Here is a 17375-nt window from a genome sequence, read left to right as displayed (position 1 = left end):
TATGATATTCACATTGAAAACAATTAGTAAGAACTAAGAATAGTCTCACATAAATTCAACTTCTGCTGGCCAATGAGTTTGTTATTAATTTATGTAACAAGTAGATTTTCTCCAAATATCAGTATTATGGAAAATATGCAGAAACTCTTTTCCAAAAATGATTCTATTACGGTCACAGCACTTGCATGTAATTAGACCAGGAACCTTTAATAATGATGAAATAAAATAAAATAAAATCCTATATTGATTCTTCCCTCGCCCCCCCCCCCCTTTGAAATCTTTCTAGCGACTGTATTGATTCTTAATGCTAGATTTTGGATTTCCTTTGCTGATACAATCAAAGGGTAAAACTGGGACAGGGTGGGTATTGACAATACTACTCTCAAAAGCATGTGTCTGGGTCTCAGCTTCTCCATTATCACTTTTTTCCTATGGGGCCTTCTATTGCCATGTCACAGGTTAGCAGACATGAGCCTTTAAAGTGACAATTCCACTTCATTAGAAGGAGAGAATTGGGAAGAGAGCTTACAACATGCAAGCAAGGTAGATAACACGCTAGCAATGAGCAGGTCTCTCATCACAGACTTACAGCATTGTATCTGAGAGTGGAGGGGGGAAGGAAAGCTATATAGACTTTCCAGAGGACCTCTAATCCCTCACAAATCAGCACATATATAATAAGCAATATTTTCAAAGAGAATATGGTGCACACATCAAACCTCTGACATCAGAAAGGTTGAGCACCCTTGCATTAGCTGCACACTCTAGGTCTCTGCTGTTCCAGATAGTCTACAAGCCCTCCCTTCACCTGGCCCTGTCACTGCCACACCTGGAGTTCTTTTTTTTTTTTTTTTGAGACAGAGTCTCACTCTGTTGCCCAGGCTAGAGTGAGTGCCGTGGCGTCAGCCTAGCTCACAGCAACCTCAAACTCCTGAGCTCAAGCGATCCTCCTGTCTCAGCCTCCCGAGGAGCTGGGACTACAGGCATGCACCACTATGCCCGGCTAATTTTTTCTATATATATTTTTAGCTGTCCATATAATTTCTTTCTATTTTTAGTAGAGATGGGGTCTCGCTCTTGCTCAGGCTGGTCTCGAACTCCTGAGCTCAAACGATCCGCCCACCTCGGCCTCCCAGAGTGCTAGGATTACAGGCGTGAGCCACCACACCCGGCCCACACCTGGAGTTCTACCTTCCAAATTCTCTTTCAGTCTGAGTGACTGGGTCTTGTCCTGTTTGGCTACTCAAGTAGCTCATGGATAGCTAGCACAGCCCAGCTCTCCTCTGGTAATCTGTACCTGCAAACATTACCATGGCCTCCTACTCCCCAAACCCTCTAACTTTCTCAGGCTCTGTTCTCCTTGATGTTCCCTCAGCAATGGGCATTGCCAATCACTAGTTCCTTCTAAGTGTGAAGACTTGGATTTGAATTCTGGCTCCGCCGCTTCCCAACTGGGTGACCTAGAAGACTACACGAGCTCTCTAAACTTTATTCATCTGTAAAATGGGGATACTACTTTAATCCCCTCGACAACCTAGTAAAATGTATGTGCAACAGCACCCAGCATAATACCTGGCATATAACATGTTCAATAAATGTTACTTGAACTTACTCAACTTCTCTTCAATCTCCATTGCCTTAATTATAAAAGGGCTCAGTAACAGGTTTGATTCTGATTTTTTTTTTTTGAGACAGAGTCTTGCTCTGTTGCCGGGGCTAGAGTGCCATGGCATCCTCCTAGCTCACAGCAACCTCAAACTCCTGGGCTCAAGCAATCCTACCGCCTCAGCCTCCCGAGTAGCTGGGACTACAGGTCACCATGCCCGGCTAATTTTTTCTATATATTTTTAGCTGTCCATATAATTTCTTTCTATTTTTAGTAGAGACGGGGTCTCACTCTTGCTCAGGCTGGTCTCGAACTCCTGAGCTCAAACGATCCACCCTCCTCAGCCTCCCAAGTGCTTGATTCTGATTTAAAAAAAAAAAAAAAAAACACTGCCAGAAAAATCAATCAGTATTGGCTCTATCCTACTTTATCGTACTCTACCAGCCTTACCTCCCACTAGTTTCAGATAACGTTACTCCCAAACATGCCTCCGGTTTCCCACCTTCAGATTTTAAATCACAGCACTCCACCCTTCTGAAATGCACCATCTCTTCCTCTCTCTGTCCAGCCAAGCCTTTCCCCCAGACTTCAAAACCCAACTCCAATGCCATTTCCTCAGAAAGGCCTTTCTCATCATGGCAGACTTAAGTGAGCACTCTCTCCCCTGAACTCTTCCAGCAATAGTGACATATAAATGGTTCTGACAACCAATCTCCTCTCCATGACCTACATTCCTACATAGCTCTACAGATCCTGGAGTTTTTTTTATTCAACTGCCATCAACACTGAATATCATGTTTATGTTTTTAATCCTTAACTATGCTAGTGGCCCTGAGACTACAGTTTATTTATAGCTTAGTTACATGAAAGTGCTTTAAACAGCACCTGGCACACAGTCAGCACTTAATGAATGTCAGCTATTATTATTCACACTCTCTGATGTAGCAAGTCCCCTTCTAGGAATCAACCCTGCAGAAATACCCAAGTGGGCACAAAAATTAGGCACAAATATATTCATAGCAGCGTGGTCCACCCACGTCCCTCCATTTGCACAGCCACCACCCTCGTATGAGCCACCATCATTTCTCACCTACAGACTACAGTAGCTATAAACCAGCTCTCCCTGTTTCTATTTTTGTCCCCTACGATCCACTATCCCCATCTCGGAGAGATCTTTTAAAATGTAAATCAGATTATATTACTCTCCCGTTCAAAATTTTTCAATGATTCCCTATGCAAGCAACTTATCCAGGACTCAAATGTCCTGAATACATTCTCATCTCATCTCTTCCTGTTCTCTTCCCTTGGTAACTTCCCTACAGCCATGCCAGCCTTCCTTGCTCTTAGAAAATATCATGCTTGCTCCTACCCTAGGACCTTGGCATTAGTGGTTCCAGTTGCTTCTTCCCCCAACATTTCAAATGACCCATTCTTTAGGTCTCAGCTCAATTGTCACCTCCTTAGAGAAGTCCACACTGGCCACCTAATCTACACCCTCTTTTATCTGGAATTATGCTACTTGTTTATATGTTTATTTCCACTCTATTAAAATGTAAACTGAAGAAACTACTGTATCTCTAGCACCTATGACTGTCACCCAAGTGTCCATGAGCAGAATTACATAAATATGGTACATAGTCCAGGTGTGGTGGCTCACACCTGTAACACTAGCACTTTGGGAGGTTGAGGTGGGAGGACCACTTGAACCCAGGAATTCCAGACCAACCTGAGCAACATAGTGAGACCTCCCCATCTCTACAAAAAATACAAAATCTAGCCAGGTATGATGGGATGCACCTGTGGTCCCAGCTACTTGGGAGGCTGAGGCAGAAGGATGGCTTAAGCTCAGGAGCTAGAGGTTGCAGTAAACTATATAATACCACTGCACTCTAGCCTAGGCTAGAGTGGGACCCTGTCTCAAAAAAAAAAAAAAATCAAAACAAAAAAATCAGCCAGGTGCAGTGGCTCATGCCTGTAATCCTAGCACTCTGGGAGGCTGAGGTAGGAGGACTGATCAAGGTCAGGAGTTCGAGACCAGCCTGAGCAAGAGCAAGACCCCATCTCTACTAAAAATAGAAAGAAATTATTTGGACAACTAAAAATATATGTAGAAAAAATTAGCTGGGCATGGTGGCAAATGCCTGTAGTCCCAGCTACTTGGGAGGCTGAGGCAGGAGGATCGCTAGAGCCCAGGAGTTTGAGGTTGCTGTGAGCTAGGCTGATGCCACGGCACTCTAGCCTGGGCAACACAGTGACACTCTGTCTCAAAACAAACAAACAAACTAAAAAACAAAAAAATCTGGTACATAATAAAATAATAGCTAGCATTTATTGAACACTTACTATGCACCAAGCACTGTTCTAAGCTCTTTACATGTATCATGTCATTTAATTCTCATGACAATCTTTTTTTTTTTTTTTTTTTTTTTTTGTTGAGACAGAGTCTCACTCTGTTGCCCAGGCTAGAGTGAGTGCCGTGGCGTCAGCTTAGCTCACAGCAACCTCAGACTCCTCGGCTTAAGCGATCCTACTGCCTCAGCCTCCCGAGTAGCTGGGACTACAGGCATGCGCCACTATGCCCGGCTAATTTTTTCTATATAGATTTTTAGTTGTCCATATAATGTCTTTCTATTTTTAGTAGAGACGGGGTCTCGCTCAGGCTGGTCTCGAACTCCTGACCTTGAGCAATCCACCCGCCTCGGCCTCCCAGAGTGCTAGGATTACAGGCGTGAGCCACCGCGCCCGGCCACTCATGACAATCTTATGAGCTGGTACCTTGTTATCCCTATTTTGCAGCTGAGAAAACAGGCAGAAAGAGGTTAAACTAGCTTTCCCAAGGTTACACAGCTAGAAAGTGGCCAGAAATTGGCTAGCAGGTAGGGGCAACAATAAGGTAGAGTGATTAAGACGATGGGCTCTGATGCAACACTGCTGCTCTGGTGCACATATACCACGGAAAACTAGGCAGCCATTAAAAAGAATGAGACAATGATAGTAATAAACATTCGTTAAACAGTTACTGCATGCCAAGCACTGTTCTAAATTAGCTCTACTAACTCTACAAGGTATGTATCATACTATTACTATATTCCTGTTCTACAGGAAGGAAACTGAGTAGGATAGAATAATGACCCCCCCCCACCAAGATGTCCAAACCCTAACCTCTGTGACCTATGAATGTTACCTTACATGGCAAAAGGGACTTCACAGATTATGATTAAATTAAGGATCTTGAGATAGGGAGATTACATTATCCGGATAGGTCCAATGTAATCACAAGGGTCCTTAAAAAAATGAGGCAAAAGTCACGCGAGGTGGCACACACCTGTACTCCTAGCTACTCAGGAGGCTGAGGAGGATCGTTTGAGCCAAGGAGTCTGAGGCCAGACTGGGCAACACAGCAAGATCTAATCTCTTAAAAAAAAAAAAAAAAAGAGGGAGGCAGAAGGGTCAGAGTCAAGAGAAGGACCTGTGATGACAGAAGCAGAAGTCATCGTCAGATGGATTTGAAGATGTTGTGCTGCTGGCTTTGGAGGCGGAAGGGGACACCAGCCAAGAAATGCAGGTGGCCTCTAGATACTAGAAAAGTAAAGCAAACATTCTCCTCTAGAGCCTCCACAGGGAGTCTGGCCCTGCTGACACCTTGATTTTAGCACAATGAAACAGATTTCAGACTTCTAGGCTTAAGTACACACTCCCTCCCCTCCAGGGAAGGCTACAATTCCTGGCTTCTTCACCTCCCTGTTTCTCGACCACACCTGAGCCTCACATACTTAAAAGCAACCATCAGACAGTGTTAGCATGATCATCACCTTCTCCTCTTCAGTGTGCACTCTGCCACTGTGCCACCTTAGGAATGACAGTGGTATCCAACTCTCAGGGTTGTTACAAAAATTAAACAAATAAATGTTTGCAAAGCACTTACAGAAGTGCTTGTCACATAAGCTCTATATGAACAAAATAAACTGCACTTCCTAAGACTCCAACTTCTCTCCGACTTCTCTTTACTAGAAGTCTTGGTTCAAAGAGAGTTTGCTAATCACTTATCAGCACTTTAGAGAGATTTATTATATTTCAGCTCATGCTGCCATGCAAATACAGTAATACACAATCCTCACAACAAACTGAGTGGCTAGGTATTATCATGTCATTTACTGATGAGGAAATCTGAAAGGTTAAATGAATAGCTGATCTAACTTCAGAGGCCATAACATAAACCACTATGCTGTATTCTTAAGACCCTCAAATAAAAAAGAAATAGTTTAGGTTACAAAATGGAAATTTGGCTTTCATTAAAAAGGACAGTTTTTGGCTGGGAGTAATGGCATACACCTGTAATCCTAGGACTTTGGGAGACCAAGGCAGGAGGATCGCTTGAGCCCATAAGTTCAGTTCGAGACCAGCCTTAGCAACATAGCAAGACCCCCTCTACAAAAAATTTAAAAAATTAGGCCGGGCGCGGTGGCTCGTGCCTGTAATCCTAGCACTCTGGGAGGCCAAGGTGGGCAGATCGTTTGAGCTCAGGAGTTCGAGACCAGCCTGAGCGAGACCCCATCTCTACTAAAAATAGAAAGAAATTATATGGACAGCCAAAAATATATATAGAAAAAAAAATTAGCCGGGCATAGTGGTGCATGCCTGTAGTCCCAGCTACTCGGGAGGCTGAGGCAGGAGGATCGCTTGAGCCCAGGAGTTTGAGGTTGCTGTGAGCTAGGCTGACGCCACGGCACTCACTCTAGCCCGGGCAACAGAGTGAGACTCTGTCTCAAAAAAAAAAAAAAAAAAAAAAATTTAAAAAATTAGCCAAGCTTGGTGATGCCTGCCTGCAGTCCCGCCTACTGTGAAGGCTGAGATAGGAGGATCACTTGAGCCCATGAGTTTGAGGTTGCAGTGAACTATGATGCCACTGCACTCTACTCTAGCCCAGGCAACATAGTGAGACCTTGCCACACACACAAAAAGACAGTTTTCTAAAAACCTTGGGAACTTAAATGGTTCAATTACTCTCCCGCTGACTCTTGCTTTACTTTTGCTTTATTTTTCTCAACCTACTTCCTATGTACCTTCCCTTTTGTTGCTGGTGATTTATTCTTGTCAAATAATTGTAGCTGTAATTTACTGGTGCTTTCTGTGTGTAGACACGATCCATGCATTATCTCATTTACTTCTCAACAATCTTATAAGGTAAATTCTACTATTTCCATTTGATAAATGAAAAAACTGAACCACAGAGAAGTTAAATGTATCCAAGTTTAAATAACTAGAAAGTTTTGGAGCTGAGATACAAACTCAGCTGTTAATCACAATAAAGTTGTCCTTATAGGAAACAACCAGGATTGGCCTCTATCTAGTACACAGTACATACACGCTCAATCTCTTTTATGAAAAACATATGGCCTATGAAACCAACAGAAGTTCTTTTGAATAGCAGCAGTAATGGGTAATGAGTATAATATTTGAAAATGGGGAAGTTGGCCAGGCGCAGTGGCTCACGCCTGTAATCCTAGCACTCTAGGAGGCCAAGGCAGGAGGATCATTTGCTCTCAGGAGTTCGAGACCAGCCAAAAGCAAGACTTAGTCTCTACAAAAAATTGAAAAATTAGCTGGGTGTGGTGGCATGTACCTGTAGTCCCAGCTACTTGGGAGGTTGAGGCAGGAGGATTGCTTGAGCCCAGGAGTGTGAGGTTGTAGTGAGCTATAATCACCCCCTGCACTCTATCCCGGGCAACACAGCAAGACCCCATCTTCAAAAACAAACATTTATTTCACATAGGGTGAATGCTGGAAAAAGAAGAAAAAAAAAGAAAACAAAAAAACCAAAAATAAACATTTATAACATGCTTTGCCAGCATGATGCTTACAATCCACCTCCCTCTTTCCAGTCACACTCCCTTCCTCATTTTTAGATACGGGATAAAATGCTGCTGCACGCAAGAAGAAAACTTAGACATGCAGTGTGACAGGCAGTGCAAAAACTGCTGGAGCACACATTCTGAGAACATACACAGCAGCCAGGCTACCTCTATTGTAGAAAATGAGCTGTCAAAGAAATAGCAGTGAACCTGAAGTTAGACACTTAGACTCAAGTCCTAATTCTTCCATTTAGTTGGTATGTGATCTTGGGAATGTCGGTTTCCTTTCTTGAACCTCAGCCATAAAATGGGCTACGCACCATGGCAAGACATGCAAACTTACATGCTTACAAGGGCCAGGCAGATACATTGGAAGAGTAAAGCTTCACTGATGGAGCCAATGACAAACCTGTCCTGTGTAAAAGAGGCAATCTCTACTTAGCTCCAACCAACGTAGGACGTCTGGCCTTTCTATTTGTCAAGAGAAGCTAGAAATCAGAAACCGAAATCTCCAGGTCTTAAGAGAGGAGGAGACATTTTCCCCCAACTTCTCACCATAAAAATTCTCAAATGCACAGAAAAGCGGAAAGAATTAACATTCTGCCCTATTGACTTCATCCATACACCTCCATAAATACATCATGACACTTTACACCTTTGGCATCTCCAAAAGTAGGATATTCTCCTTCACAACCATACCATTTTCACATCTAGAAAATAATTCCCCAAAGTGTAAACAGGACCAAATACTCAAATTTCCCATATTGTCTAAAAGATTGTATGTCTGTATGTATGTATTTAGTTAGTTAGTAAGTAGGCACGGGGTCTCCCTATGTTGCCCAGGCTGGTCTGGAACTCCCAAGTGATCCTTCCACCTCGAGTCTCCCAAAGTGCTGGGATTATAGGCATGAGCCACCACACCCGGCTTTAAGTGTTTAAATGTTGTTTATAGTTCTCTTTTTGAAACAGGATCTAACCAAGGTTCATACACACTTGGCTACGCCTCTGTACTCTTTTTTAATCTACAACAGTCCTTTCACTTGTCTTTTCCATGACAGACACCTGGAAAAGAAACAGGGCAGTTATCTTATAAAATGTCCCACATTCGGTACATCTTGTCAGTCTGCCCTTTCCCAGGGCTTCCATTTCACAAAGAAATCCCAGCCCCAGAGTTCTCCTATACCACCTAGAACCCCCTTAGAGGCAAGTCAGTTTGGGAAGGAAATCACTGCCCTTCCTACTCCAGAGAGCTGCTATGAGATTCAGTTGAAAACGGACATGAGAACACTTTAATAAACTCTCTAAGACTGTCTACAAATGCAGAAATTACAAATTACAGATAACCTCTTCCCTCCTTTCCAAGACCCTCAGCCAACCCTTTTCAGATTCTCCACAAAATTCAGCACAGCTCCACTCCCTCAGGATAACTCCTGCCTCCCAAGAATTCGATATCCTGACCTTGATTTGTGTCCCTTAGGTCATCTCCCACTCAGGTGCCCCCATCCATTCTTTATTGCTCCTCAGATAAATCATTCCCACCCCTCTGAAAATTCCCTCACTACATTCCAGTTTAATCCTCACCAACTCCGCCCCTGCTCAAACAAAACTACCTGCTATCTCCAACTCCCTGTACACTTAGGACTCTACTACACTTAGGGTCCCCTCCCCAACCCGTTAGGGTCTCCTAACACCAGAAGGTTTCTATGCCCTCGAAGTCTCCTTCCTCCAACTCCCAAGTCCCCTTTCCACTCGATCCAGAAAATAGGGATCTCCGAAATCAATCAAGCCTACCGGTCTTGAGGCACATTCTCATCATTTAATTCCCAATCTTCCACTTCAGGTGCCTTCAGTCCTCTGACCAGTGATGTTAATGTCTCATGATGACATACCCCCGCCCCTGAAGACCCCACACACGTGAAATAAGCCTGAGGTAACTCCCATCCCACCCCCACACACTCACTCTCTCTCTCACCAAAAACTTCTGAAAGCCCTCACACCCTCACACTAAATTCTCCCGATTCTATACTCTGCATTCACATCACAGAACCCTCCCGTCACCCAGACCTCACCTCTGAACTCAACCACTCACTTATTTCTACTTAGATGTATAAAAAACATCTAAAACTAAGTCCAAAAGAGAACTGGTTCTTCTGACCCCACCCAGCCTACCCATCTCAGTAAATGGCAATTCCATCATTCCAGCTGCTCAGGCCAAAAACACTGGAGTCATCCTCGACTTCCACCTCTCAAACCTCACATTGAATCCTTTGGTAAATCCTGTTCCCTCTACCTTCAAAACATATTCAGAATATACATATTTGACCCCTTCTCTAGAGTTTCAAGCCACTATTCTGTCTCAAATGGATTATTGCAACAGTCTAACTGGAATCTTTATGTCCAATTGTGCCCACTTGAACCTATTCTCCACACAGCAAGAGTGACCCTTCTAAATGCAACCAGATTTTGTTACTCCGAAGCTCAAAACCCTTCAGTGGGTTTCCTAGCACACTGGGAACAAAAGCTATTCCTCAATTCACTAGGTTCCAGCCACCCTATTTCTCTAATTTGCCAAGCATGCCCGGGCCTCTGGGAGTTTGCACTTGCTGTTCACTTTGCTAGGAAAGATCTTCCAGACAGCCACGTGGCTCTTTCCCTTCAGACAGGTCTGAGGCTCAGTGTTACCTCTTCAGGGGTCTTCCCTGGCCACCCTGTGACCATAGCTCTCCCACTTCACCATCCTTTATTGACCAATCAATATTTTTGCTCTATTTTTCTCCCTAGCACTTGTATTAGCTCACATATTATTTAGGTTTGTTGTCTTTCCCCATCAGAATGTAAGCGCCACATGGGGAAGAAGCCTGTTTGGTTCACTGACAAACGCTCAGTGCCCAGAACAATGCCTGTGCTAGATGCTAAATAATTATTTGATCCAATTGATCACCTCTTTCAGGGACCTCATCCCCTCAGATAACTAAGTACTCAATACCCCACCTACTCCGCAATGCTCAACCTATGTCTGCCGGACACACCCCCAACCCCTAGACGCAGCAACCTTTTCTGTTACTTGCAGCCTCACCGCAGACCCTCTGAGCCCCTCAAGATTCCCATCTGAGGTAACCTGCTCCAGAACTCAAAACCCGCATTCCTTCAGACTGGCCTTGGCCAGGCTCCCCCGCACCCTGCGCACAACAGGTTCCCATTACACGTGAATGAATGAACTACGCCCCTCCTTCACCCTCTCCGTGTATCTCTGGCTCCTTATTTCCTAACCCGCACCCGCGACCTAAACCCCACCAACACCACTTTTGGGCGTCCGATTCCCTAAGTTTGAATCCTCCTCCTGCCTCAGGACTTCCCCTCGCCGGAGTCAGAGGCCTCCAATCCCTCGGAACGGCCCTCCCACCTTCCTGGGGCGTCCCCACTGCCCATACCTTCCAGAAACATACACAATCAACCCCTCCCGTCCTCCAAAGAGCGCTACGATCCCCGGGCACATTAATTCCCGCCTTCTCTCTTCAAATCAGACCTTCCCACTCCCTCGGGGCCGCGAAACGCCTCAGACTATACGCCCCCTCCAGACCCTCGGCGCCGCAATCCGCACCGGCCCTGACCGTTTCTGGGCCTCCAATCCCCACAGGCGGATCTGCCGGTCATACTGCGCCGCCTCCTCCTCGCTGATGCCGCCGCCGGCCTCCTCCTTCTCCACCATGGCGCCGGCTCTCGCTGTCTCCTCTCCGTCCCGCTCTCGCCAACGGCTCGCCGGCGCCGCGCGCCACCAACCGCCGCCAGCCGCGCGCCCAGGCCACTCTGCGCCTGCGCCGGGGCCCGCGCCTGCGTAGTAGCTCCTGCGCGGAACCCGGGCCCCAGTAGATCTCCCGAGCTTCGAAGGCCGGCAGCCGACTGCCAGTCACGTTACGGAGGCTCCAACCAATCCTGGCAAAAAAAATGGCGCGGTTTATGGCCCCACGGGGATGCCCACGTGGTCGCTTATGAGGCTGTTCAATTCTGCAAATATTTAAGGGGCTCCTACTGAGATATGGTATCTAGGGTGTTGTGAAATAGAATGGTGAGTGAGGTAGACAAAGCCCTGACTTCTTGGTGTTTATGTTCTATTTAGGAAAGCTCAAAGAAAAATAAATGTAAATCAGGCGATGATAAATGCTTTGGAGAAAAATAAAGCAAGATATGGGGCTACAGAGTGGTAGGGGTGGTCAGGAAAGGCTTCTCAGAGATGACATTGAACTGTCAACGTTAATGATGAGATTCGGGCAATACGATTAAATACTGAGTTTATTGGGGAGCAAAGTTTCTGCAGATGGCCCTCCAGCAGGACACAGAAACCCCATGGTGCTCCAAAGTGGGGAGGTTTGAGGGTCGTTTTTACAGGCAAAATCTGGGTAAGATTAACAGGATTAATCTGTTGTCCATACAGGGTTACTACATAGTGACAGCAATTTAGTTATAGGCAGTGTTTCTTTTGGGGGAAATACATATTTAACATTCCACATTAAAGATGTAGGAATAAAGGCGTCTTTTATCTGAAGACTATCTGGCCTGAGCTGGGAACATGAAAATAAGGAAGGAAGTCAATCTATGAACAAATTTCAATGATTTCTATATTTTTTTTATAATCCTCTCCGTCATGTTTCAGATTCTCAGGCCAATAAGGCGTGATGACCAGAACCCTGAAGCTTTTAACTAACTACTTGACCTTTCTGAGTTATTTCCCTGAAATGGCAAAATTTCTGCAAGACAGGGAGCTGAGATTCTTAAGGTCCCTGCGCGGACTTTCTGCCACCAAGGCGCACCATCCCCCCACAACCTGCACCAATACTCAGCTAGCCCCTCCTTAAAAAACCCAATTCCCCATTAGTTGGGGAGAGGGATTTCAGACTGGTTCCTTGTTCTCACAGTAAACATCTTTTGTATTAAAAATTCCTTTCTTCCTTGGCAATCCTCCTCATTGTCTCAATAATTGACTCTTTGTGAAGCCAGTAACTGGACCTAGGCCAAAACCCTCTTGCAGTTTCAATGGCACTTTAACAAAAGGTTATAATTAAGAGGTCAAGCTCCATGACTTGGTCTCCACAGTTAACCTTCCTCAGGGCCTAATAATTTGTAGAATTTTTAATAAGCGAATAGGATCTAGGGTGTTTTTTTTTAGAGACAGGGTCTGGCTTTGTCACCCAGGCACAATCATAGCTCACTGTTACCTCCTGGGTTCAACTGATCCTCCTGCTTCAGCCTCCTATGTATCTGGAACTGCAGGCAGGTGCCACCACGCCTGCCTAATTTTTCTATTTTTAGTAGAGATGGGGTCTCGCTCTTGCTCAGGTTGGTCTTAAACTCTGAGCTCAAGCAATCCTCCTGCCTTGGCCTCCCAGAGTGCTAGGATTGCAGGCGTGAGCCACTGCACCCAGCCTTGGTGTATATTTTTAAGTGGATATACACAAGTTATAAGTGCTAATTAGTGTATAAAGTAACGTAGTAACAAGGGACTTACTTATTCAGGGTTTCTGGGGGCAGGGATTAGTTGTTTTTTTTTTTTTTTTTTGAAGCAGAGTCTCGCTCTGTTGCCCAGGCTAGAGTGCCCTGGCGTCAGCCTAGCTCACAGCAACCTCAAACTCCTGGGCTCAAGCAATCCTTCTGCCTCAGCCTCCCAAGTAGCTGGGACTACAGGCATGTGCCACCATGCCCAGCTAATTTTTTCTACATATATTTTTAGTTGTCCAGATCATTTCTTTCTATTTTTAGTAGAGACGGGGGTCTCGCTCTTGCTCAGGCTGGTCTCAAATTCCTGACATCGAGCTATCCTCCTGCCTCGGCCTCCCACAGTGCTAGGATTACAGGTGTGAGCCACCACCCCCAGCCAAAACAGTCAGTTTTTATAAGATAGCTTGAGCAGGAACAAGGAAACAGCATAATACAAAAAAACAGATTGGTTAACATGAACTTCAGATTCTTTTCCTTGTAAGGGATAAAGCAAGGGGACTTCCTTATCATGCTGGCTAACACCGGCCTATTTGGGAATTTAGCTATTCTCTCTCTCTCTCATTTCTAGGAGGTCAGATAAACCTTTTGTTTCTATTTGGTGACATGAAACTTTAGCATGAGTTACTCCATTTTGGTTTGGCCCTGTTGAGGCCTAGTACAGGCTCAGTCCAAATCAATGGTATCCTATAAATTGTATTTAACATCCATTAAACAACAAGTTTCTGTGTCTCCTCTACCCCACCATGAACCCTGGCAACCACAATTCTATTTTCTGTGTCTATGAGTTTGATTATTCTAGATACCTCAGGTAAGTAAAATCATACAATATTTGTCTTTTTGCAACTATCTTCTTTCACTTATCATAATGTCCTCAATGTGCACTCATGTGTCAGAATTTCCTTCCTTTTAAAAGCTGAATAATATTCCATTGTAAGTATATGCAATTATCCCTCAATATCCAAGGGAGATTAGTTCCGGGACCACCCATCAGGTTACCAAAATCCATGGATGCTCAAGTCCCTTATATAAAATAGTGTAGTATTTGCATATAACCTGTATATATTTTAAATCATCTCTATAAAAAGTTATAATACCTAAGACAATGTAAATGCTATATAATTGTATTTTTGAAATTTGTATTATTTTTTATTGTTGTATTATTTTTTTCCTAATGTTTTCAATTGGTGGCTGGTTGAACCTGCAGATGTACAACCCGAAGATGCAGAAAGCTGACCATGCTACATATTTGTCCATCTGTCAATGAACATTTGGGTTGCTTCCACCTTTTAGCTATTGTGCATAATGCTGCTATGAACATGGGTATACAAAGATCTCTTTCAGATCCTGTTTTCAATTCCTTTGGATATATACCCACGGGGCAGGTTGTTTTTCAGCAATCACTAATAAGAACAGTTGCCAAATTAAGACTCTGTAACTCAAAAGGGGTGGAGAGCAGTCATTCAGTAGTTCAGGCCCCTGGGTTTCAGGATTACATAATTACCTCCACCCAGGCGATTGCTCACCATTAACCAAGGCAGGGGCTCTCATTCCCACCTGTACATTACCATCACCTGGGGAGATTTCCAGCAACTGCAGGGCCCAGCCCCCTCCTTCAGAGACTCTGATTAATTGGTCTGGGATGAAGCTGAGACATTACGATTTTGACAAAATGTTCCCCAGATGATTCTAAAATGCAGTCATCGTGGAGAACCATGCAAGTTCCAGATACTGCTCCATTCCAGTCTCCGTTCCTTACTTCCTCTCAGGACCACACAGTACTTAGATGTCAGGTTGAGCTCTGGTATCTCTCCTGGCACTGTACAACTTAAAAAAAAAAAAAATTTTTTTTTTAGAGATAGGGTTTCACAACATAGTGCATTTAAATTCCTGGGCTCAAGTGATCCTCCCACATCAGCCTGGCTGGGACTATAGGCACTCGCCACTGCACCTGGTTCCCTGTACAACATTTAATCACTCTTTTTAAGTCATTTTTGTAGACCTGAGCTGCTGGTCAGAGCAGGAGCTTATGGGAGTAGAGTGATAAATGGAGACTTAAAAAACTGGTATGTTCTGGGCTGGGTGTGGTGGCTCACACCTGTGATCCTAGCACTCTGAGAGGCCGAGGCGGGAGAATCACTTGAGCTCAGGAGTTCAAGACCAGCCTCAGCAAGAGTGAGACACCCCCCCCCCCTGCACCCCTCTCCCCGCACTCCCCCCCACCCCCCGCCATCTCTACTAAAAATAGAAATAAATTAGCTGGGCAACTAAAAAACATAGAAAAAATTAGCCAGGCATGGTGGCATATGTCTATAGTCCCAGCTACTCGGGAGGCTGAGGCAGGAGAATCGCTTGAGCCCAGGAGTTTGAGGTTGCTGTGAGCTAGGCTGGTACTGTGGCATTCTAGCCTGGTGGACACAGCAAGGCTCTGTCTCAAAAAAAAAAAATATATATATATTTTTTAAAACCCTCGTCTTAAACTTCTGACTCTAAGGCTCTGGCACTTTGGTGTGCTGCTTCCCAACCTCAGGGGAAAATGCCAGTTACAAGATCAAATAACCTCTTTGTGCAGGAAAAGACACTTAGAAGGCATGGAATGACCCAGCAGCAGAGGGCTATATCAAGTATCTTGTGGAAAAGCCTCTGGAAATAAACACTTCTGTTTAGTTGCCTTATATTATTAAATCGAAATGTACATGGGTCATAAAAAGAAAAGAGAATCAAGTTAATTTGAAGAGTTAAAACAGGGCCTTAGTATTAAATGATTTATTAGTTAATATATCAGCTTTCAAAGTGGTCCTAATAATCCATGGTATGTAGTAATTTGTAATTGGTTAGGGAGAGACCTGATCTGTTACCTGTGCATATTCAGTAATTCTTGTAAAATGATCACTTTGTTAAAAACAGCCCTGAAAATAAAAGCTAATTGCTCTATAAATTATTTTCCCCCGTACTTCTAGACTCATTTAAGGTCTAAAAGTGTCTCCCTTTCCTCTCCCCCCTTACACTTTTCTGTGGCTTATGGGAAAAATTAAACGTAATGGTCTAATGTATTCTCAAATGTGGGTTATACATCTTTTTAAAATATTTTTTATTGAGGTGAAATTAACGTAATATAACATTGGGCATTTTAAAACTAGCAATTCAGTGGCGTTTAGTAGTACACTCACTGTGTTGTGCAACCAAACACCACCCCTATCTAGTTCCAAAACATTTTATTACCTCCAAAGTAGTGATATACATCTTGTAAATTGCCAAAAGTCTACCATGACTTTTCTATGCACACAATTCCAAAAGAATTGTGAAAGTTCAGTGTTACAGTTTGATATAGTTTACTATAAACAGTTCTTTCTATTATTTAATATTTAAGAACTATCATCAACTTGGTTCATTAGGTGATCATTATGAATATTATATTGCAGAACATCTCAGCATCTCGGTTCCTGCCGTCTAGTGCCACAACAAATCCCTTATCATTGTGATGACCAAAATGCCCCCAAGGAAGTAATACTGTTCCCTTGAGAACTAGTTAACAAGCAAATATCACTCAATTTCCCTCAATAATTTATAAAATGTCCTCTAGGGGGCGACATAATCCCTTGAGACCCAGGTAGACCAATGATTCTTTTCCTAGCCGGGACTAGTATTAATACCTTCCACCTCCCCAATAAATCCAGGGTAGGATTAGCAAGGAAGAGGGAGGAAATAGCTATGGGTTGGCAGTCAGTCGGGTCAGACACAATGTAATGCCTCTCTTTGGCCAACCTTTCTTTCCCAAGTGTTGCCAGAGGTTGGTGCCAAATGCTGGAGTTTCTTACACACTGTGGAGAATATTCTCTGCAAAGACTTTCTCATCCGCAGTGTAAAGAACCTACCCTCGAGGCCGGGCATGGTGGCTCACGCCTGCAATTCTAGCACTCTAGGAGGCCGAGGTGGGAGGATCTCTTGAGGTTAAAGAGTTCGAGAGCAGTCTCAGCAAGAGTGAGACCCCATCTTTACTAAAAAAAAAATAGAAAGAAATTAGGAAGGCAACTAAAAATAGAAAAAATTATCTGGCCGTGGTGGCGAATGCCTGTAGTCCCAGCTACTTGGGAGGCTGAGGCAGGAGGATCGCTTAAGCCCAGGAGTTTGAGGTTGCTGTGAGCTATGCTGATGCCAAGGCAGTCACTATTAATAGAAAAAAAAAAAGTTATTCGTCAGAATAATAATGTGTCTAGTACAGGAAGAAACGAGTACCATGGAAGCATTGGTCACACTTATGGACATTTGAGAAAGTTAAATCTCAAAAAATACAGGGACCTGCTAGCTCAGAGACGTTTTGGGAGTCAAGGAGAAGATGTTATGTTGGAATTTTTTGTTTTCCAAAATAAAGGACAACTTGCTGAAACTTTCAGCCCCACCCACACAACAAGAAAAAGCCCTCCTGG

At 44.0% G+C, this 17375-nt stretch overlaps 1 protein-coding gene across 3 annotated transcripts in view; it reads right to left on the bottom strand.

Moving 5' to 3' along the window:
• Positions 1 to 11228, bottom strand: part of SAE1 (SUMO1 activating enzyme subunit 1) — a 68639-nt gene extending 57411 nt beyond the window's left edge. For all 3 annotated transcript variants that reach the window (XM_069457028.1, XM_069457030.1, XM_069457029.1), the window contains exon 1: positions 11070 to 11228. In XM_069457028.1, coding sequence (XP_069313129.1) covers positions 11070 to 11167 — 98 coding nt within the window. In that variant the 5' untranslated portion in view covers positions 11168 to 11228. The remainder of the gene's footprint in view (positions 1 to 11069) is intronic.
• Between the last annotated feature and the right edge of the window lie 6147 nt (positions 11229 to 17375).

This window comes from Eulemur rufifrons, chromosome 24 (genome assembly GCF_041146395.1).
Source record: "Eulemur rufifrons isolate Redbay chromosome 24, OSU_ERuf_1, whole genome shotgun sequence".
Classification (NCBI taxonomy): Eukaryota; Metazoa; Chordata; class Mammalia; order Primates; family Lemuridae; genus Eulemur; species Eulemur rufifrons.
The sequence above is the reverse complement of the archived record's forward strand: the minus strand, read 5'-3'. Positions and strand labels throughout refer to the sequence as shown.